The 24967-nt window shown below is 37.1% G+C and overlaps 1 protein-coding gene across 2 annotated transcripts in view; it reads right to left on the reverse strand.

The window, feature by feature from the left end:
* Rev1 (Rev1 DNA directed polymerase) overlaps positions 1-24967 on the reverse strand; it is a 196563-nt gene that overhangs the window by 137841 nt on the left and 33755 nt on the right. The window contains exon 2 of one of the 2 annotated variants that reach the window (XM_068227734.1): positions 21237-21334. The exons of the other annotated variant lie outside the window; for it this stretch is intronic. Coding sequence (XP_068083835.1) covers positions 21237-21333 — 97 coding nt within the window. The 5' untranslated portion in view covers position 21334. The remainder of the gene's footprint in view (positions 1-21236; positions 21335-24967) is intronic. 2 annotated transcript variants of the gene reach the window in all.

Consider the following 24967-nt stretch of genomic DNA (forward strand, 5'->3'; position numbering starts at 1 on the left):
TAAGTAGTCATTGCAAAAGAAAGATTTCATTTTTGTAAATATTTTTCGTGCTATTGCTATCCTCTGTTTCAATTCTTTCTCGGGATCAAGTTATTCAGTGACAATGGCACCCAGATATTTAAAAGTGGTTACTCTCTCAATCTGTCGGTTGTTTAGTTGTAAGATTGCCTCAGCATTGGCACGTCTGCTGAAGATCATGAACTTGGTCTTGTTTACATTTATTTTTAGTCCCATGTCCTCACTTACTGCACTGATATTATTGAGCAGGAGTTGGAGACCTTCAAAATTGTCACACAGGATGACTGTATCATCCGCATATCTTATGTTGTTAATTATGCCGCCATTTACTTTTATTCCATATTGTTGATTTTCTAAAGCTGTTTTGAAAATTTTATCCGAGTAAAGGTTGAATAACAATGGAGACAAAACACAACCTTGTCTAACTCCTCTTTGGATGGCTATCTCGTTTGTAGTTTGATTTCCGATTCGGACAACGGCCTTTTGTCTCCAGTAAAGGTTTTCAATAATGCGGATATCTTTGCTGTCAACTCCTATATCTTTTAGGAGTTCTACACGTTTTGGATGTTGAACTCTGTCAAATGCCTTTTCAAAATCAATGAAACAAGCAAACACTTCTTGCTGTTGATCTAGACTGTTCTGAATTAGGATATTTAGCGCAAACAATGCTTCCCTTGTACCAAACGAATTTCTGAACCCAAACTGTGTTTCGTCGAGGTCTTGTTCACACTTAGTCTTGATTCTGTTATGTATTACACAAAGGAATACTTTAAGTGTGTGGCTCATGAGGCTTATTAGCCTATAATCATTACACTTACATGCCTTCTGCTTCTTTGGCAACGTGATGAATGTAGATAACAGCCAGTCAGATGGGATGTCTCCAGTATTATATATAGTATTGAACAACTTTACCAAGAATTGGATATTGTCTTCGTCAATCATTTTAAGAAGTTCTACAGGGATGTTATCTGGACCTGGTGATTTCTTGCTTTTTGAAACTTTCACAGCATATAACACTTCTGATTTAAGAATGTCAGGGCCTTCACAATTAGCTCGTTGGTTAGTTTCCTCACCCCTCTGATCACAGAAAAGTTCCATCAGATAATTTTCCCAAGTATTTAAAACTTCTTCTTCATTAATAATAGGCCTGTTTGTAGCATCAACCAGTACAGAAAGGTTACGTTTTCTGTACATACCAGCTATTTCCTTTAATTTTCGATGTATATTGAACAGATCATGTTTAGACTGAAAGATTTCCATTTCCACACATTGTTCTTTCATCCAGTTCTCTTTCGCAGCACGTATTTCTTTCCTTATGTGGCGTTGTAATTTTTTGTATTCCTCTGCATCATATTTTACTAATCTTCGTTGTTCCATTAGTTCAAGAATATCATCTGTCATCCATTTCTTTTTCTTTATTGGATGTATCTTTTGATCTTTGTTTTGAAGAAGTATCTCTACCCGACTTTTAAACTGATTCCATAAATCATTTGGTGTTTCACAGTTATTGGTATTCATTTCTTTTAAATGCCTATTCAAATCCTGAGCAATTTTCTGCCGAGCTTCACAATTTTGCAGATTAGGTGTATTTAGTACCTTTCTTCTAGGCTTATTCTTCATGATTTTCGGACGAACTCTTACGTTAGCTATCAATGGATTATGATCCGAGGAAATATCTGCACCTGGATATGCTGCGACTCTTCTGATGAAATTTCTGAAACGCTTATTTATCAGAATGTAATCAATTTGGTTCCTTGTTGAGTCAGGATTCTGAGGATCATCTTTAGGAGCTTTCCATGTGTATAAACGACGTTTTGGAAGTTTGAACCATGTATTGGTGAGAACCATTTGATGTTCGTACAGCTTTTCTCCCCGGTCATTGCATTTACCAAGCCCAAATTCGCCTACCAAGTCGGAACGATGCCCTTGACCAATTTTTGCGTTGAAATCACCCATTATGACAGTTATTTCATCCTTCTTCAAGTCTTTAAGAACAGTTCCAAGTTGTTCATAGAATGTTTCTACTTCGTCATCGTACTTTTTGTCCGCTGTTGGTGCATATATCTGCAAGATGTTTACGTTAAAAGGTGAGCATGAAAGCTGTAATAACATGATTCGATCAGAGACTGGTACAAAGTTGCTGACATACTTCGTAAGTTCAGAATTTATAAAGATTCCGACTCCATTTCTATGATCTTTATCATTATCTTCGCTACCAGAGTAATAGAATGTACCATCATCACGATGACATTTACCTGCACCCGGCCAGCGAACTTCACTAATTCCCATTAATGGTGTTCCTTACTGTCATTTATTCAAAAAAAAAAAAAAAAATATATATATTTTTTCCCTTCTCCTTCCTTTATTTTTCTCCCTTCACCTCCTCAAGACTTCCTTTGAACCTTACCTACCACCATTTCTCTCTTCAGCTTATCACAACACGCGTAAATTCCCTTATGACATATTTTATTTAAACATTGTCTTCCACCTGACCAAATTTATTTATTTCCTACTGTCATTTATTCAGAGTCAATTGTATGGTCCGCATTGAACTGCGAATTTATGTCCACCTTTATATAACTCCATATATGTTATTCCGCCTCGTGAAACATCCATTGTCCTTCAAGATTCCAGAAGCAGAAGAGCTTTCTTCTAGCATCTTACTTCGCATCGACAATTATTTCTAGTTTATAAACATCTTGAGAAGACAATGTTACGGTACTTTAATTTCAATTGATCCCTGAATGATCAACGTCATCGCTTGAAAACCAACCTTTTTCGATTTCCACTTTCACAACTTGTCATTTTTATACGACGCATGGGACCTTTTTTATGGATCTCTATTTTTTAACATAATATAGCGCTTCTCTGGACTCCTACAGTAAGCCTCCACGCGCAACAATTACCTAGTTCCAAAAAACTGAAGAGCCTTTCCAACATCCATGTGTTTTGACGTCTATGAATACCTTAAAAAATGAAGTATCTTCTTCGAATATACAACAGCAAACTCAAGAAGCCAGCATTCAACTGATAATTCTTCTTTATAACATCTTTTAGTGCATACTGGACTTTTAATGCTATACGGCGCACTGAACTTTATTCATAAATAAACAACATAACTTCCGCTCAGTGCTTCGTCAATTGGAAGAGCTATTATTTTTAATATATTGCTGCTCAATATCCCGCATGGTATGTACTTTTAAAAAGACTGTACTTGTGTTTACATTGTTTATTTTTCTTCGATATTTACGCTTTAATTTACCTCAGGCTGATGATGACCTATTACTAGGTCGAAACTAGTCCCTATGTAATTTAAACTATTTACATTTTGTATTGAAAAGGTGGACCCAAAATAATATATTAATTTACTCTATTGTTATGAGATTAGCCTATGCGTGTGATTTCTTTCTTTTAAGATTAATGCAGTGATGGTTGAGAACATTACGATATGACAGCACAGCAGTACGCTGCGTTGCCTGGAGAAATTATTAAATGAAATCAAATACATCCCTCACTTCTCAAGTCCATAAACATTATTCTTTGTCTATTTTCTTCCCCGATTTGCCTTACACTCCGATGCTGAAGTTTTGAATGTGCCTTAGTTTACCTCTGATTCTGTATAAACCAAAAATAACCCCTGTAAACCCCCCGTCCCCTTTAGTTCATAAAAATAATTTGCAGCTTAGTTTCTTACGCTTTTTATGTTGAAATAAAATACTGAATTTCCCAAATTTATGTGCCGCCATTTTCCTGTAATGGTGTTGAGCAGAGCCGTATGATATGGCAACCCTGTTGTCATAAGAGCAGTACTGTTTTCTTAACATGGAATGAACTATAGGAATGGTATTTTCTCACCAAATTCTCTGGGCCCTCATTGGCCAAAATAAAACACCTTCCTATTGGCGACTGTAAGATATGCGGGTGCGCTAATTGGTTATTTCTCGATTTCACCACTCCCGGCTGCTGGCCACTTGGCCAGAGCCAAGCTTGTTCCCTCTGTCTTTGTGGTTGGACCTGTGAAGGGAGAAGTTGTCTCCTCCATCTGATCGGTCTCCCAGCCCTCCGAGGTAAGCACTATTTAGTTCATGTTTTGGATTTTAACTTTCAAATGTAGTTTCTTAATTTAAATTTTCTTTACCCTCCGGAGTTTTCCTGGGATTTCTTCCATTTGCCAATTTTAATTTCAAATGACTTAGTCTTCACGGCTAGTCATACTCTTTTCTGTTCTTTTTTTTTTTAGAGGCATTCCCTTTCCTTTTGGCTTTATAAATTGTGAGTAATTATGTAAAATTTTATTCCCATTTTCTTTGGATTTAATTGTGTAAAATATGTAAATTTTAAATTCCCTCGGTTTGCCTTCAGTAGTGCTGTTTCATCTTTGCATACTCGCGTTCAGGATAAGCTCCTTATTCTGAAGTGTTTTAGAGAAGGCATCGGGCTTTGGGTTAAGATTTTAATTATTTTCACTCTTTCTTTTCCTTCTTTATACCTTAATATGTAGGTGTGGTTTGTTAATGTGTGTCCTTTTTAAACATATTTGGTTAAATTATTTCTGTATATTATTATAAACTCACCGCCGTGAAGCTTGTGATCTTGGTATTATGCATCTCTCTAAATTTGCTGTGTTAACCTTAACTTGCATCACTGATGGCACCGTTTGTAATGTTATTTTCCAGTTGTTATCAGTTTAGTAAATGTAATATTTAATGGGAGTCACCGTTAATTTAGTTTTCCGGGCAATGTAATACCTTCTCACGGCCTAGGTAGGGTCCCAACCGCTTCCCAACTCCGTTCCTTTAGTTGTCATGTTGGATAACCTGGTAGTCATATTCTGATGTTTTCCAGTACTTATCATGTGTGAGTGTTTGATTTTATTTGATCTAATCTCAAAGTCATCATTTTTCTTAATAGTGCTTATTAGTATTAAAATGTATGGTGTCAATTTTAACGTTTTAGTAGTCCGCCATGCTGAGCTCTTCGAAACCCCAGCTTCTTGTCCAAGTCATCTTAGGGATTTTGTACGCGTATATTCTAATCTTTCTGCAATTTAATTTACTTTTACCTCGTTAAGTACACGGTTTTTTTTTTTTTTTTTTGCACTTCACCTTTTATCGAGTAAAGAACCAGTTCCTCTCAATTTGTTTACAAGTTTCCGCATGGTGTACATGCGGATGGTGTACATCTGGTGTTACAAATCACCTAACGACTTCCCTGCAAGACTCTGTTTTCACATAATTATCGTACATAAATACCCTTTCTTCTACCGTGTATGCATGTGGAGGCATTATGACAATTATATCCCGAAGTAACACTTCACAACTCGAGAACATTGGAGCGACAGATCAACACCACACGTTCTAAGCACAGACCTGAACTGCGAAGTGCAGGCATTCCCGTGCTGTCACTGTGCTGTGTCACGGGAAGTGATGAGTCAATGGGAGGCAGATAAGCTGGCCAACACATGAGAGAAACTCTCTGTACAAATCTTAACACTTGACATACAACAGTGGTTCAGAAAAATTTGTAAACTATTCAGAGTCAATGACTCTACGAGGCCTGGTGTGGGTTTACTTTTCAAAATTGCAGCCTTCACAATTCTACATACTGTCACCAGTAGTGCACTAGCTTCTAAAATACAAGTTGCACACATTTTATGAGAACTGAAGTAAGAAAATGGATTTAATCAAATTCACCATGAACCCAAAACCAATGATAAGATTCAGTATTACCAGTATTACATCAGTATTACCAGAAATATTGATGATTTTTCATATATTACTGTCCACACAGGGAAGCCACTCAAATGCCATATACAAGACAACAAATTTAACTATGTGGTATGACACAAACAAGCCATTGTGAACAATATGAGACACAGAGTAAGAGTGACACAACAAAATAAACAGTGAGAGGGAAACCGTATCCACCCAAACTAGTAAGTCAATTAAAGTATTCAAGCTCTTTACAAGATAGTGGCACTTAGTACACCATTGAGACACCACTGCAAGTCACACTGGGGTGAAATACTGATAATTTCATGACTGAAAAAAGCCTAAAGAGCTTGGATATTTTAATATTTGCAATACGTGAAAAGGAATTATAGTTCCCTCCTGCAAACTTAATTTTTGAGAGAAGATCAATTGTTAAGGAAGCAACAAAACAAAACAGGAATACCAAAAAAATAAACCAAATCCCATGATGCTAGAGCCCAGATGGGCCATAGCCTACTAAGTGACTGTTGCTCAGTCTGAAAGCCTGCAGATTTTGAGGTGATGTGTGGTCAGCATGACAAATCCTCTCAGCAGTTATTCTTGACTTTCTAGACTGGAGCTAGTATCTCACCATCAGATAGTTCCTCATTTGCTCTCATGAAGGCCGAATGGACCTCGAACCAGCCCTCATATCTAGGTACAAAATCCCTGACCTGGACGGTATAGAACCCAGGACCTAGTAAGAGGTAGGCTCCCTACCTCCAGACTGTGAGGCCAACAATATACAAAGACTCCCTCTCAAAAAATAATTATGCAACTTTGTGAACACCACCAAATACAAAATAGCAAAAAATGTTTTAAAAAATAAACAAGAAATGAAAATAATTTCCAGAGCAAGAAAAACAACAACAACAACAACAACAACAACAACAACAACAACAACAACAACAATAATAATAATAATAATAATAATAATGTCCAGCTCCATGGCTAAATCGTTTGCATGCTGGCCTTTGGTCACAGGGGTCCCGGGTTCGATTCCCGGCAGGGTCGGGAATTTTAACCTTAATTGGTTAACGTCACTGACACGGGGGCTGGGTGCATGTGTCGTCTTCATCATCATTTCATCCTCATCACGACAAGCAAGTCGCCTACGGGCGTCAAATCAAAAGACCTGCACCTGGTGATCCGAACATGTCCTTGGACACTCCCGGCACTAAAAGCCATACGTCATTTCAATAATAATAATAATAATAATAATAATAATAATAATAATAATAATAATAATAATAATAATAATAATAATAATAATAATAATAATAATAATAATAACTGAACCGTGAGTTAGGACTCTCCAGCAGTTCAAATGCCAGCTCTCAGTAGTGTAACCTATTTCAAAAGTCATGAACTCTCTGATGGAAATAGTTTCAACTCTGAGGAACGGATGTCACTACAGGTGATTTACTCGAGATGCCTACTGTTTAAAGGCTACCTAATATTGAGAATTTATTTTTTATCATACTTGAGAATGTAATCTGTCTTCTTTTGTTCGTCTGTTGCCATCCCTGCTATAAAGTGTTCCACCAACAATTTTCCTTCTTTTATAGAAACCTATCCTCCAATCACATTTTTTCTTTGTCCTTTCTGGAAAAATCTGCAGTGTAGCTATTTAAAGGGTGCCTTTTCCTGCAAGTCTTGTCTTGGGGCAGTGAAGCTTTAGTAGTGCTAAAAAAAAAAGGGTAAAGGATGGAGGTGGGGGAGCAGCCAGCATAAGAGCGCAGGTGTGAGGTAGGCAGAATACCCATTATTTGAACCATCACCGGGCGAGTTGGCCGTGCGCGTAGAGGCGCGCGGCTGTGGCTTGCATCCGGGAGATAGTAGGTTCGAATCCCACTATCGGCAGCCCTGAAAATGGTTTTCCGTGGTTTCCCATTTTCACACCAGGCAAATGCTGGGGCTGTACCTTAATTAAGGCCACGGCCGCTTCCTTCCAACTCCTAGGCCTTTCCTATCCCATCGTCGCCATAAGACCTATCTGTGTCGGCGCGACGTAAAGCCCCTAGCAAAAAAAAATTTGAACCATCTGCGTGTGTACTTAGAGAAGAGTTCTACACCCTTTTTATAATGTAATTTTCAGTTTCTGGTTTCTTTAAATTTTAGATGTAGGGTTTTCTCTTGTAAACCTAAACTTGATGTAGGCCTCCATTCTCCGTCTTCAGACTCATAAATTTTTCCCTAATGGGAACTTGTAAAACATAAAGAAGCACGAGTGACGTACCCTCGTGCCTTTTCCTGCAAGTCTTGTCTTGGGGCAGTGAAGCTTTAGTAGTGCTAAAAAAAAAAAAAAAGGGTAAAGGATGGAGGTGGGGGAGCAGCCAGCATAAGAGCGCAGGTGTGAGGTAGGCAGAATACCCATTATTTGAACCATCTGCGTGTGTACTTAGAGAAGAGTTCTACACCCTTTTTATAATGTAATTTTCAGTTTCTGGTTTCTTTAAATTTTAAATGTAGGGTTTTCTCTTGTAAACCTAAACTTGATGTAGGCCTCCATTCTCCGTCTTCAGACTCATAAATTTTTCCCTAATGGGAACTTGTAAAACATAAAGAAGCACGAGTGATGTACTCTCGTAGAACTTCCTAACTCAATTTTGGTGACTAAGTTTTTCTAACTGTTAAATCTAATATCTTCCTTTTGGTCTTCAATTTTCTTCCTTCACTTAGTCACCAAGTAGTATGGATTAGCCTTTGCTTCATTGGGCCTTATGCCCAATTAGGTAATGTGAATATTTTCTCTCAAGTGCTTAGATTTTTTGCCTCCATTCACTTTGATTTCCAACCTTTTGTAAATTTAATCTTTCTATTCTTCACCTTATGGCCCTGTAGCGTGGGCTTTCCACTCCTGTTAATGATGGATCCGTGGATCCTATTTTCTTGTATTGTGTGAATAACAAGTGTACAAATGCCTTTCAAGCAATTGGTTGTTGCTTTCCAATTAATAATGTAACCTATCCCATTTGTGGGCATCCTTGTAAAATTTGTTAAATGGAATCCTGAGTTCAAGACCCTTATAATATTTTGTAAATGGAATTATCGGGTTCAAGACCTGTTTTGTAAACTGTATCAGAAGCTAAGGCTTCTTTCTTGATTGGTATTTAACATACCTTTTCTAAACTGTGCAGGTTAGCCCAAACCCTTATGTAACAATGTCTAAGAATCAAAATTTTCTGTACGTAATTTTGTGAAGTGTGTGAGCTTCAGTGGTCATCTAGAGTAAATTACTCTGAGCTGTTGAGCTCTTTCTTGTAAGTGAACTCTGAGCTTCCAAGCTCCCTGTATTAAAGAACTGAAGAGTTCTTCTTTGGTGTATGAATATCCCAATTTTGTAATATTCCGAGCCCTTGACTCTACTTGTCGCATGAGCTTCTTGCTCTCTTCCTGTTACTTTGTTATGTTGGTGTGAAAAGAAAGAAAATATAAATTTCTCAAATGTTAATAGGTTTTCTTGAACTTTAATTTTTTCTTTGTCCAGCCATTCACCCTTCACACTTCAAGGTAGGGCTACACATTTCACTTGAAAAAACACAATTCATCATAAACACCAGTGAATCTTCTTGTATACTTCATCTGGAGCAAGGAATGATCAAGAAAATGAACAGGGTACCTGATATAAAGGCTGGAGCCCAATCTCGCCAAAGGGGTAGCATTACCAACTTAAGTTTATAAGCTAGAACTGGCACACCAACTAACCAAGAACTCCTACAATAATAAGTCTCTCTTCCATAACACTAAAATCAAGAGGAAAAGTCCTCTCAATTTTAATTACTGTGTTGATGGGGTGATAGTACCTCGTGGGGAATCACTGTAAGTACCTAGGTGTTAATGTAAGAAATGATCTTCATTAGGATAATCACACTGACAAGTGTGCAAAGAAAGGTTACGGATCTCTTCACATGTATATGGGGGTTATTTATGGGTTGCAGTTAGGATGTAAAGGAGAGGGTATATAAATCTCTGGTAAGACCCCGATTAGATTATGGTTGGTTCCAGTGTAAGCGACCCACACTAGGACTACCGTACTTGATACGGGAACTAGAAAAGATCCAAAGATACGCAGCACAATTTGTTCTGGGTGATTTCCGACAAAGGAGTAGCGTTATGAAAAATGTTGCAACCTTAGGGCTAGGAAGACTTGGGAGTAAAGAGATGAGATGCTTGACTAAGTGGTATGTTCTGAGCTGTCAGTGGTAAGATGGCATGGAATGATATTAGTATATGAATAAGTTTGAGTTAAGATGTTAAAAGTAGAAAAGATCAAGATAAACTTGGTATTTAAGATGCCATGAGTCTGGTAGGTGTGCTATTTACCAACTGGTGTGCCCAACTTAGCACACTGGGGTAAAACACTGGCAACCAGGAATGAGTTTGCTGGAAAATTTATAATTATATTGGTATTATAAATTTACTCATTCATGACAAATATTTCAGGTTCCCTATGGAAATCAACATATATATCATCTGACGGCCAGGCAGGCATCAAATTTTGAAAATGAGAAAGTCTCTCATAGTGTATTGGCGCTGCTGGTGGCTCCAAGTAGCCTACGCAATGGCCTCCCCAGTATGCACTGGCCATGTGTCTTGGTAGGAGTGCTATTTACCAACTGATGAGCCCAACTTAGCACACTGGGGTGAAACGCTGGCAACCAAGAACGAGTTAGCTGGAAAATTTATAATGTCCAATAACACCCCCTCCGATGGGGACTGAACTTTGACTTAAATGACATCCATCAGCTTCCCACTCCCACCTCTACAGGTGCTAGGGATGGCTTACCCCCACAGTGTTTTTCTCCGGATAGTAAGTCATAAGTGTACCAAGTTTTGGTTAAAATTGATCCAGTGGTTCAGGAGGAGATGTGGAGAGGTACTTCATAAAACATGGCAGCATGTTCCCATCCTCCTATACATAGCATTTCTTACGGGACTATCATAAAATAAAGAGTAAGTCGCTATCGCCTAGCTACAATATGTCCATCAAGGTCGATCCAAATACTGATGCGGCTCTGTAATTAAGTTTATAACGTAAAATTACTCATCATAAAAGTGTACCTATCGGATTTCATTCAAACCACTTCCCAAACCCTCTCAGGAGTAATTAGAACAAATGGTGAAACTTTCATCGAAATCAGTCCAGTAGTTTTTGAGTCCATTTGAGACTGACGATGATGCTTGTTGTTTAGAGGGGCCTAACATCTAGGTCATCGGCCCATAAAGGTACGAAATAAGATGAAATGCAATGACAATTTAAAAGTACAAAATTCATCCACTGACCAGAATTCAAAACGTCATGACGAAGAATGAATGAATGAGTATGAATTTAAAACAATCAGTGGATCCGACCCGCAATGCCTCACCTGACCAGAAACAATATTACGGACCAAGGGACAGTTCCCACAGTACAATCCTGAACCGATGATGCTTGTTGTCTAAAGGAGTGCAAGATCCATGTCAACGGTCCCTCACAATGGCACTTATCGCTAGTAAGGGAGAACCATGGTATTTCTCAGGTTGCAGTACTAATCAAAGGTAGCGTAAACTCATGGTGTTCCAAACATTATGGTACAAGTATTGTACGTCGTAAAGGTAACGCAGACCTCCGGTGTTCCGCACATAATGGCGAATCTCATAGGCAACACAAACCCATAGTATTCTTCACCTAAGTGAACTAATTACGGGCGCCGGTATTCCCGTGGTGTTCCGCATATGGTGGGTACTAATCATAGGCAACGAAGACCCATGGCATCGCTCATATTGTGTTACTAACCACAGGCAACGCCCAGACCCGTGGTGTTTCTCACTTAATGGTACTAATCACGGGCAACGTAAGATCGTGGTGTTGTGCATTTAGTGGTACTAATCACAGGTACTGGAAACCCACAGTGAACCCCGCTCTGCTGCTACGAATCAAAAAACTACTCTGTACCTAACAGAGTGGTACTACTTGCAAGTAAATGCGACCCATGGTGTTCCCTGCATGATGGTATTAATCACAAGTAGTTTCATGGTTCTGATGCAATCATCCCTTGGTTGCCCCTTTTAGTCTCCTCTTACGACAAGCAGGGGATACTGTGGGTGAAAGTAAACAAAATCTGGCTAAAGAGTGAGATTAAAACACATTACATAAAAAAGTCGCTTTTAAACTTACATCTTTATCGTACACACTTAGAAATTTCTGAGCTTTTAACCACGTTAGAATGGCAATCGGTACAACATTTTACTAATGAGAAACTTGTTGATATATTAGAAAAGAAACAAAAAACTCTAGAAAACAAAATATCACATTTTAGAGAGAACAAAACAAAACAAAATCCGAAAGATGTAATACATCCCAACCACTGTAAATTTGTCGGATATCGCCTTTACGGATAGTGAAATGCGCTTACTGAATAAAGTTAAAAACTTCATTATTGTTCCGTATTGAATAGAGAAATAAGATGTACAATATTATAGGTTAGGATCCACCTTTCAATACTCCGTAATAAGATGGTAAAAAGTAGTTACAACCTGTTTAATGGGACCGGTTTCAACACATTTTAAGTGTCATCATCAGCCAATTTGCGAAGATCTTAAAACAACTAGCACATTGAATACAGGCAAAAAATTAACATTGTATCATAACGTAGCAATTCAGTAAATGTTCAAAACACAACAATCACAGTCAAGAGAGTAAACAGAACATCACTATCTTGCGCCGAAAACAAATATAGCTGAAGTTCATAAGCAAGTCAAATATTCGCTTATGTAAAGTCGTTGCTAGGCAGGTCTTGTAGGCATTTGTTTCTCCGGCCGAAGAGCAAAAGGTGACGTGAATGAAGTCCTAGGAAAACAGTGTAGGATTTAATTTCGTCAAATTTCAAAGTGGATATATAGGTTTTTTAAAATAATTTAAAACGTTAAAAAAGAATAAAGCCAAATAAAAAATATATCTAAAAAATAGGAAGAAATAATGAAAGAAATACGAGGTTCAACTCGAAACAACTTGCCGTAGTAATTGATAAAGAAATGATAAATAGAGAAAGGGGGGGACGTTAATTAGAGGGTGGTGATGGTGGTGGTGGTGGTGGTGGTTATTGTTATTAGAGGAAATACAATTGGGCAACAATCCTTAATATAATACTAATTCGAAGAAAAAAGAAAAAGAACCGACACTTCGAAAAATGAAGATATCGGTTAAAGGAAGACAAGGGCCACGAAGGGCGTGAAAATGAAAGACTCCCTAGCCCTCGCAAACCTAATAGCATCGGGGTCGGAAAAGAACAAGAATTGACCAAGGGAGGTCGGACAGGATAGATGAAAGTGAGGAGCCTGGCACAAGTAAGTGGAAGCAATGCCAGGACTCAGCTAAGGGCCCCGTGGTCGCCAACCCACGCTCTGAAGTTCAGAGCCCCTGGGGGATGGAGGATGGGAAGGAAAGAAAAAATGGAAGGGATCCGATACTTCGAAAAATGAAGATATCAGCCAAAGGAAGACAAGGGCCACGAAGGGCGTGAAAATGAAAGACTCCCTAGCCCTCGGAAAACTAATAGCGTCTGGGACGGAAAGGAACAAGAGTTGACCAAGGGAGGTCGGACAGGATAGATGAAAGTGAGGAGCCTGGCACAAGTAAGTGGAAGCAATGCCAGGACTCAGCTAAGGGCCCCCGTGGTCGTCAACCTACGTTTCGAAGTTCAGAGCCCTTGGGGGATGGAGGGTGGGAAGGAAAGAAAAAATGGAAGGGATCCGATACTTCGAAAAATGAAGATATCAGCCAAAAGAAGACAAGGGCCAACGAAGGGCGTGAAAATGAAAGACTCCCTAGCCCTTCGGAAACCTAAAAGCGTCGGGGTCGGAAAGGAACAAGAGTTGACCAAGGGAGGTCGGACAGGATAGATGAAAGTGAGGAGCTTGGCACAAGTAAGTGGAAGCAATGCCAGGACTCAGCTAAGGACCCCCGTGGTCGCCAACCCACGTTCCGAAGTTCAGAACCTCTGGGGGATGGAGGGTGGGAAGGAAAGAAAAATGGAAGGGATCCGATACTTCGAAAAATGAAGATATCAGCCAAAAGAAGACAAGGGCCACGAAGGGCGTGAAAATGAAAGACTCTCTAGCCCTCGGAAACCTAAAAGCGTCGGGGTCGGAAAGGAACAAGAGTTAACCAAGGGAGGTCGGACAGGATAGATGAAAGTGAGGAGCCTGGCACAAGTAAGTGGAAGCAATGCCAGGACTCGGCTAAGGGCCCCCGTGGTCGCCAACTCACGCTCCGAAGTTCAGAGCCCCTTGGGTGAGAAGGGGGAGAACTGAGGAGGATCAAGGGGGGTGTTGCGGAAGGGGGAAGTGGCATGAGAGGGTATTGTGTAAATTGTGAAAGATTGATTCCTTATTTGTTGACTTCAGGTTATTTAAAAAGGAGATGAGAAAATCGAAAAGGGGATTGGGTTTCTCAGAAATATCATTCAGATTAAGATTTGGATTGAAAAACTGGTCGAGGTGTATAAAACAGTTTTCGGTGATGTCTAGGAGAGGGCCTTTATTTAGAGTGCTGAGAATTTCAATATCCTGGTTTATTGTAGTGAAAGCATGTTTTGTGTCATGTATGTGTTGTCCCACTGCCGAAAATCTGTTGTGCTTTATTGCATTAACGTGTTCAAAGTACCTAATTTTGAAGTTGCGACCAGTTTGACCTATGTAAGAAGAATTACAGTTGTGGCACTTAAAACGGTATACGCCTGATTTAGAAAAGACACTTGTTCTATTTAAGGAGTGGGAATTATGTAATAATTCAAGGTTTCTATTATTAGTTCGAAAAGAAATCATAGTATTATGTTTTTTGAAGACATTAGCTATACTATAGGTATTTGCATTGAATGTGAATGTGGTGTAAGCAGCTGGTTTGGGAATATCTTTTAAGAGTGTTGTGTTAGGGCGGTGTCTAAATTTGTTAATGATTTGTTCAATAAAATAAGAATTATAACCGTTAAATTTGGCAATAGAGCGGATGATGTTTAGTTCTTTATTTAAGTTATCCTTTGATAGCGGAATTTTGAAGGCGCGGTTAACCATACTGTTGTATGAAGCACGTTTATGTGACTGTGGGTGAAAAGTCTTGTTTTATGGTATTAGCTGTATGTGTGGGTTTTCTGTAAATCATATATGATAATGAGGAAGGTAATCTGTTTATTGTTATGTCTAGAAAATTAATAGATTTGTTTGATTCTGTTTCAAGAGTGAATTTAATATGTGGATCAATTTTATTGAGGCTATTAAGAGTAGAAGCTGCATTGAAAACTCTATCATCCAGTATAACAAATGTGTCATCCACATATCTAGCCCAAAATAATACATGTTTAAAGTCGTCATTGTTATCAATGAAATTGTGTTCTAAAAAGTCTAGGTATATTTCTGCAAGGATCCCCGAGGCTGGAGAGCCCATAGCTAAACCATCTTGTTGATAAATTGTATTGTCGAAGATGAAGAAGTTGTTAGTAACTACTAATTTTAAGAGGGTCATAAAATCATTAATTTCAAGTTTGCTTAAGCAACTATATGTATTTAAGTTATTTTCAATAATAGGAAATAATTTTCTGATATTAATACTGGGATACATATTGACAATATCGAAAGAGTGTAGAGAGTGGTGTGGTTGGATTTTGAAGTTATTTAATTTCTCAACTAGTTCTATGGTGTTTTTTACAGACTTATTCGATAAAAATTTGTATTTATTCTTAAGAAATTTATGAATGAATTGTGCTAATTTGTAAAGTGGGCTGGGTCTGTAATTAATAATTGGTCGAATAGGGACGTCAGTTTTATGAATTTTAGGGAGAGATTTAGCGGTTGGTAGGCCTGGATTCATGCTTAATAATTTTGTTTTTTCATGTTCAGTAAATAAGAAAGAAGAGTTCTTAAGGGTTTGTTTTAGAAGACGTTGAATTTGTTGGGTAGGATCTTTCTTTGTTATAGAAAAGGACAGTATAATTAGTAAGTTCCACCCCCCTGTTATAAACTTATCCAAAACAACCCTAGATGATAATGATAACTTAATCCTATCAAAAGGCCCTAAACATAACTGGCCTAACTTAAATAAAAATAACAGTGTTTTTAATACAATCACTGAATCTGAATTGGCTATCAAAAAAATGCCTTTAGAACTACAGGACGAAATTAGACTTGATGTAAAAAGAAAACTTAATAAGATTTACACATCCAATGATAATAGCAACACTGTTCCCTTCGTTGAACGTAAACACATTCTTAACCTCAAAAAGAAAATTAAAGACCAGGACCTCATCATCACAAAAGCTGACAAAGGTAACACTACAGTAATAATGGATAAAGTTGATTATATCGAGAAAACCAAAAATTTCTTCAGCAATAATTCGTTTTCTATAACAAAGAAAGATCCTACCCAACAAATTCAACGTCTTCTAAAACAAACCCTTAAGAACTCTTCTTTCTTATTTACTGAACATGAAAAAACAAAATTATTAAGCATGAATCCAGGCCTACCAACCGCTAAATCTCTCCCTAAAATTCATAAAACTGACGTCCCTATTCGACCAATTATTAATTACAGACCCAGCCCACTTTACAAATTAGCACAATTCATTCATAAATTTCTTAAGAATAAATACAAATTTTTATCGAATAAGTCTGTAAAAAACACCATAGAACTAGTTGAGAAATTAAATAACTTCAAAATCCAACCACACCACTCTCTACACTCTTTCGATATTGTCAATATGTATCCCAGTATTAATATCAGAAAATTATTTCCTATTATTGAAAATAACTTAAATACATATAGTTGCTTAAGCAAACTTGAAATTAATGATTTTATGACCCTCTTAAAATTAGTAGTTACTAACAACTTCTTCATCTTCGACAATACAATTTATCAACAAGATGGTTTAGCTATGGGCTCTCCAGCCTCGGGGATCCTTGCAGAAATATACCTAGACTTTTTAGAACACAATTTCATTGATAACAATGACGACTTTAAACATGTATTATTTTGGGCTAGATATGTGGATGACACATTTGTTATACTGGATGATAGAGTTTTCAATGCAGCTTCTACTCTTAATAGCCTCAATAAAATTGATCCACATATTAAATTCACTCTTGAAACAGAATCAAACAAATCTATTAATTTTCTAGACATAACAATAAACAGATTACCTTCCTCATTATCATATATGATTTACAGAAAACCCACACATACAGCTAATACCATAAAACAAGACTTTTCACCCACAGTCACATAAACGTGCTTCATACAACAGTATGGTTAACCGCGCCTTCAAAATTCCGCTATCAAAGGATAACTTAAATAAAGAACTAAACATCATCCGCTCTATTGCCAAATTTAACGGTTATAATTCTTATTTTATTGAACAAATCATTAACAAATTTAGACACCGCCCTAACACAACACTCTTAAAAGATATTCCCAAACCAGCTGCTTACACCACATTCACATTCAATGCAAATACCTATAGTATAGCTAATGTCTTCAAAAAACATAATAATATGATTTCTTTTCGAACTAATAATAGAAACCTTGAATTATTACATAATTCCCACTCCTTAAATAGAACAAGTGTCTTTTCTAAATCAGGCGTATACCGTTTTAAGTGCCACAACTGTAATTCTTCTTACATAGGTCAAACTGGTCGCAACTTCAAAATTAGGTACTTTGAACACGTTAATGCAATAAAGCACAACAGATTTTCGGCAGTGGGACAACACATACATGACACAAAACATGCTTTCACTACAATAAACCAGGATATTGAAATTCTCAGCACTCTAAATAAAGGCCCTCTCCTAGACATCACCGAAAACTGTTTTATACACCTCGACCAGTTTTTCAATCCAAATCTTAATCTGAATGATATTTCTGAGAAACCCAATCCCCTTTTCGATTTTCTCATCTCCTTTTTAAATAACCTGAAGTCAACAAATAAGGAATCAATCTTTCACAATTTACACAATACCCTCTCATGCCACTTCCCCCTTTCGCAACACCCCCCTTGATCCTCCTCAGTTCTCCCCCTTCTCACCCAAGGGGCTCTGAACTTCGGAGCGTGAGTTGGCGACCACGGGGCCCTTAGCCGAGTCCTGGCATTGCTTCCACTTACTTGTGCCAGGCTCCTCACTTTCATCTATCCTGTCCGACCTCCCTTGGTTAACTCTTGTTCCTTTCCGACCCCGACGCTTTTAGGTTTCCGAGGGCTAGAGAGTCTTTCATTTTCACGCCCTTCGTGGCCCTTGTCTTCTTTTGGCTGATATCTTCATTTTTCGAAGTATCGGATCCCTTCCATTTTTCTTTCCTTCCCACCCTCCATCCCCCAGAGGTTCTGAACTTCGGAACGTGGGTTGGCGACCACGGGGGTCCTTAGCTGAGTCCTGGCATTGCTTCCACTTACTTGTGCCAAGCTCCTCACTTTCATCTATCCTGTCCGACCTCCCTTGGTCAACTCTTGTTCCTTTCCGACCCCGACGCTTTTAGGTTTCCGAAGGGCTAGGGAGTCTTTCATTTTCACGCCCTTCGTTGGCCCTTGTCTTCTTTTGGCTGATATCTTCATTTTTCGAAGTATCGGATCCCTTCCATTTTTTCTTTCCTTCCCACCCTCCATCCCCCAAGGGCTCTGAACTTCGAAACGTAGGTTGACGACCACGGGGGCCCTTAGCTGAGTCCTGGCATTGCTTCCACTTACTTGTGCCAGGCTCCTCACTTTCATCTATCCTGTCCGACCTCCCTTGGTCAACTCTTGTTCCTTTCCGTCCCAGACGCTATTAGTTTTCCGAGGGCTAGGGAGTCTTTCATTTTCACGCCCTTCGTGGCCCTTGTCTTCCTTTGGCTGATATCTTCATTTTTCGAAGTATCGGATCCCTTCCATTTTTTCTTTCCTTCCCATCCTCCATCCCCCAGGGGCTCTGAACTTCAGAGCGTGGGTTGGCGACCACGGGGCCCTTAGCTGAGTCCTGGCATTGCTTCCACTTACTTGTGCCAGGCTCCTCACTTTCATCTATCCTGTCCGACCTCCCTTGGTCAATTCTTGTTCTTTTCCGACCCCGATGCTATTAGGTTTGCGAGGGCTAGGGAGTCTTTCATTTTCACGCCCTTCGTGGCCCTTGTCTTCCTTTAACCGATATCTTCATTTTTCGAAGTGTCGGTTCTTTTTCTTTTTTCTTCGAATTAGTATTATATTAAGGATTGTTGCCCAATTGTATTTCCTCTAATAACAATAACCACCACCACCACCACCATCACCACCCTCTAATTAACGTCCCCCCCTTTCTCTATTTATCATTTCTTTATCAATTACTACGGCAAGTTGTTTCGAGTTGAACCTCGTATTTCTTTCATTATTTCTTCCTATTTTTTAGATATATTTTTTATTTGGCTTTATTCTTTTTTAACGTTTTAAATTATTTTAAAAAACCTATATATCCACTTTGAAATTTGACGAAATTAAATCCTACACTGTTTTCCTAGGACTTCATTCACGTCACCTTTTGCTCTTCGGCCGGAGAAACAAATGCCTACAAGACCTGCCTAGCAACGACTTTACATAAGCGAATATTTGACTTGCTTATGAACTTCAGCTATATTTGTTTTCGGCGCAAGATAGTGATGTTCTGTTTACTCTCTTGACTGTGATTATTGTGTTTTGAACATTTACTGAATTGCTACGTTATGATACAATGTTAATTTTTTGCCTGTATTCAATGTGCTAGTTGTTTTAAGATCTTCGCAAATTGGCTGATGATGACACTTAAAATGTGTTGAAACCGGTCCCATTAAACAGGTTGTAACTACTTTTTACCATCTTATTACGGAGTATTGAAAGGTGGATCCTAACCTATAATATTGTACATCTTATTACTGAATAAAGGATCAAAATTTAATTAGCCTAACAATCATCAAATAGAAGACGTAATAACCACTATAGCTGAAGTAGAATCTAATATAGGGAAATTGCCTTTAGAATCACAAAATCATACAAGATTCGAAGTTAAAAAGAAACTTCCAACTTTAGCAAAAGAAATAAATAATAACTTAAATCCCGTCCTCAATAAACAAATCAAAGAATTAAAGACTAAAATCAACGAAAGTGACAATAGTAACCGAAGTTGATAAAGGGGAAACTACAGTTATTTTGAATAAGCAAGTTTACATTAAGAAAACAGAAGAATTTTTTTCGAAGGAGTCTATTTGATAATACAGAAAGATATTACAGTCAAAATTCAACGGAATCTAAAGAAATTGCTTAAAAATTTGTCTTTCCTCTTTAATGAACTAGAGTGTCAGAAACTGATAAATATGAATCCCAAGATACCAACAGCCAGAGCCATGCCCAAAGTCCATAAAGCTAATATACCCATGTGATCTATAATCAACAGCATGAATAGCCCAACGTATAAGACTTCTAAATTTATACATTACTTTTTAAAAAAGCACTATAAATTTTACAATAATTCTACAATCAGTAACTCAATAGAATTCTGTGATAAGCTTAATAAATTCAAACTGCAACCGCATCATAAAATGTGTTCATATGATATAACTAACATGTACCCTTGCATACCGATTAATGAAACCATTAATATAATCAAACTTAATTTATTCAATCACAGCAAATTAAGTAGGTGTGAAATAGAAGAATTCATAAATGTATTGAGATTAGTTTTAAATAATAATTACTTCACATTTAATCAAAATATATATCATCAAATGTGCTTGGGAATGAGTGACCCTGCATCAGGTATACTAGCTAACATTTATATGGATCATTTAGAACATGTTAACATTTTGAATAACATAGGAGGACTAAACCTTTGGCTGAGATACATGGATGACACGTTTGTTATAATAGACAGTAAACTGAATAATAGTGATAATATTTTGGATTTTTAAAATAAATTAGACAGTAATATAAAATTCACTAAAGAAGACAAAAGTAACAATTCGCTACGTTTCCTAGATATAAATGTAAAGAGAACAGGAAATAAATTTGATTTCCAGATTTATAGAAAACCGACGTTTACTCCAATAATGATTTAAAATGAGTCACTCCACCCCAATTCTCATAAATAGGAGGCATTTTTGAGTTTGGTTTATAGAGCCCTAAAAATTCCACTAACAAGTAAGAGTTAAAAGAAAGAACTTAATTTCATAAAGGACCTGGCACTCAATAACGGTTATAAAATAGAGATGGTTAACAAGATCATTAATAAGGTGAAAATAAAATTGGCCACAAGTCTCACACCAGATAAAAATAAGAAATCTAAATTTGCAACTTTTACATTTACTAACCCAGCTATATTCCAAGTCACTAATACCACCAAAAAACAAAATATTAACATTGCCTTCAAAACCCAGAACACGAACCGAAATATTTTCTTCAACCACAATAAAGTTAATATAAATAGTAATCAATATCAAGGATCTGGAATATATTTGCTTACGTGTGCAGAATGCAATTTTTCGTATGTTGGCCAAACTGGCCGAAGCTTTATGATAAGATATCTCGAACATGTAAATGCAGCCAAACAAAAGGAACATTCTGCAATGGAAGCACACATGCTAGAAACTGGACACAGTTTTACAACTATTGAAAGGGATTTAAGAATTGTAAGAAGAGTAGAAAAAAGGGAAAAAAAATGATGGAATTAGAAAACATATACATTCATTTAGATCAGCAATACAACAAAAATAAAAACCTAAATGATGAAATTGAAACAAAGAACCCCATCTTAGTACAATTACCGGAACTAATACAAATGCTTAAATCTGATATAAATAAATTCTATAAACATTTTAATCCGACAAAAGTTAATAGCTTATTGACGCAAACATACTCAACTCCTCCCCTTACTTCTCCTAGGCAGTCCCCTCCACAATCCATTGCAGTCATCAATGCACCGCCTACCTTCACTTCCCCTTCCCACTCCCCGCCAAAACGTAAACTCATCCACACTCATTCATATAATACAAGGAGTGCAAACAGAACAACAAGTAGTTCTCAAGAGGCTAGGAGTAACACTAGACAATTACGCAGCAGAAAGAAAAGTGACAATTTTTTCGCTAAGAAGTTTATACAGAATTATAATCAAAACCATAAACATATATTTATTATCTTTCATTACAGATATACCAACAAGCCCAATTTGGAACATACTAGAACAATTGAAATTCTACATCACATTAGAAAGTGTTTATTCACCAACAAGTTTGTTCATGAACAATATTCTCGTATTGACAACATAAAATTAATGCCAATACATTTTGTACAAATATTACTCCAGCAACATCGAGAACAAGTTAAATGTTCATAACATAGGCAATTATCAACTGTAGAAAATTGTTAACATAGTTAACGAAGTTTCAACGACAATCATACAAGTCAAGCAACATTGATTCAATACACTTAGCCAGATCTCAAAAGGTTTTATAAAATAATTTTAAAGGATGTTCACCTGATGAGTTTCATCAATAAAATGTTAGATAGATTTTAGACAAATATGTTTTAACTTAAAGACATAATTTTATTGTTATATGACTTGTAAAATATTATAAGATTTGTCAATCAGGTTTACAAGCATAATCTTAATACAATAGAATAGATTCATGATTTTATATAACCTTAAGTAAATAATAATTGGCTGATGATGCTTATGAAAAAGGAGCAAAACATGTACCATATCAACAACTTAATAAACATGTAAGTTTTTATTACGTTTTTATTGTATTGAATAGGTGCTTGTTGTTTTAAGGGGCCTAACATCGAAGGTCATCGGCCCGTATTGAATAGGTGGTAATTAACAAAATTATAAGAATTTGAATCAAAAGGTACAGTCCCGTTAAAAATATCTATGTAAACAAGAAATCTTAATAAAATAATAACAATGCAATATTGTGTTTTTGAAGACTAATACATTTTCTTTTTCAAATTCTATACTTTATTTACCGCGAATAATCCCCGCACCCTAATTTTAGGAAGGATAATTTTGAAAAAAATATAAACTAAAGTTCCTTCCAGTGAAAGAGTTACATAGGCATAAAGAAACATTTCATATCACTCCTTGAGTTCCTTACGCAAATATGAACATGATGAATATAGCTACTTTGCCTGGACTTATTTGAGATGATAAAAATGCATTATCAGTCTAGTCAGTTTGACATGCATTGCATGTAAGCTTTGGGAACGCCTTCTTTCTAATTATATTAGACATCTTTGTGAAATTAATAACTGGTTTGACAGAAGGCAGTTTGGGTTTAGGAAAGGTTATTCCACTGAAGCTCAGTTGACTTTTTAATACACTTAAAGTGATCTACAACATTTTATCTTTGCCCGATTTTTTCGAAGGAAACCAGCTGACATTTCAATACGTATTTTAAAGTGTTCTATTACATAACGAACATTATCAAGAAATGTTTATTGTGTGTGTGTGTGTGTGTTAAAAATAAGGTTATATATTGATGATGTTTTATGTATCGCTGAATGATGTTAGATCTTAAGATATGGGGAATCTTGCTTTACGAGGTAGAAATAGCTGATGAAGGGAGTTGCGTCTCCCGAAACATATACGAGTGAAATAATTGTATAAAATTAGGAACTTGATAATTATACTGACAGGGGGACCAAACCATCACCCGTGGTATATTTATATAATTCAATACGGTAAAGGTCAAAAACCATGTTTATACTAATTTTTGTAAGAAAATATAATTTCCCATCACCTTTTCTCATGAGGGCTTTGGATCACCAATGGCAGGTTTAAAACTGGTGTGCCAGCTGAAAAGCTGTTATCATTTTAGTATAACACAGTATTTACACGGTTTTCACTGCCTATTTACAGAGTTTGAACTTGAAAAATAAATTATGAAATCAAATGTTTGAAAGATTTACAATGCTCCTTTTTCAGTCATCAGCATAATCACTGTCTGATGAATCAGATGAACTGTCTTTTAAATTTATTAAAACAAGATCAATTGTAGGGACGTCTTCCATGAGCGCATCTTTCTCCCAATAATGTTTTTCCATTTTAATGGAGTGTCCAATGCATTTTTTCCATAGCTCGGGCGTAACAGACCTCAAGGCTTCTCAGCACAGATCCCGCATCACCTCTACTGACCTTCCTCTCTCAGCCTCGTTAGACATATGCACTTTGGCTATTTTATGTTTTACATACGCCCATATTAACTCTCTGTGATTCAGCTCACAATGAGCAACCAGCAGCCACATAAGTTTGACGTCAGGACGAACACGCTTGATGATATGCTAGTTTTTCTTTTCAGCTGTCCTGAAGTGCGGCTTGGCATGAACAATGAGCTCTGCATTAGATATATTTTAAAAATTCTGGATTCCTGGAGGAAGTTCAATGCCTCTACCTGTGATCAACGTAATGATTTGATTTTTCCTCCCAGAAATCAAAGGGGTTTTTGTGTCAGGATCAACCACTCTATGATATGGTGCCTGATCAAATCACAATAGCAGACTTTGCAAATAAAAGAGTCAAAACTTTTTCTAACCATTCTTGATAATGTAAAGAGTTCACTTCGTTGTTGTAGTAGTTGCTGGTGTTTTTCTTCCTGAGAAAATAAAGTTCTGCTTCTTCACTTTCGATATGGAGGATTATGGATTTTCCTGCTCCAAGAGATGTCTCGAAACCTCCTTGCCATCCCCAAATTTCCTGTATGTGACCTCTGTACTGGTTGTAGTTCTCAAAACTGTTGTTGAGAGTGTCTGTAACATTTTCTTGCCAGGGTGCTCTGTTTCCTTAAATTTGTATACTGTGATGCAGCAACTGTCACTGACTCCATCAAAACTGGCTTTTTGTTCAGTTTTCGTAATGAAAATCTTAAGATATTCACGACATTTGAAAGAGCTTTTCTTGACTTCTGGAAAATCAGTCAGTCTCGATGAGTTTCTGATGGAGATTTTGAATTGTAGGGAACATGTCGTTGAGACAGAAGTCATGTATACCCCTCCTAACAAATCCAAGTGTCAAATCGTCCAGCTTTATTTTCAGCCGTCCCATCCTCACACACATCATCCTACTCGGCCCACATCCCACATTCTATTAGAGGTGATATTTCTAGAAAAATAAAACTTTAAAGTAGGAACAAGAGAATTCTTAATTTACATGGAAATATGTCCTCAAAATGTTCAGTTATAATCTGGCAGTTTCCTGTT

This window comes from Anabrus simplex, chromosome 5 (genome assembly GCF_040414725.1).
Source record: "Anabrus simplex isolate iqAnaSimp1 chromosome 5, ASM4041472v1, whole genome shotgun sequence".
Classification (NCBI taxonomy): domain Eukaryota; kingdom Metazoa; phylum Arthropoda; class Insecta; order Orthoptera; family Tettigoniidae; genus Anabrus; species Anabrus simplex.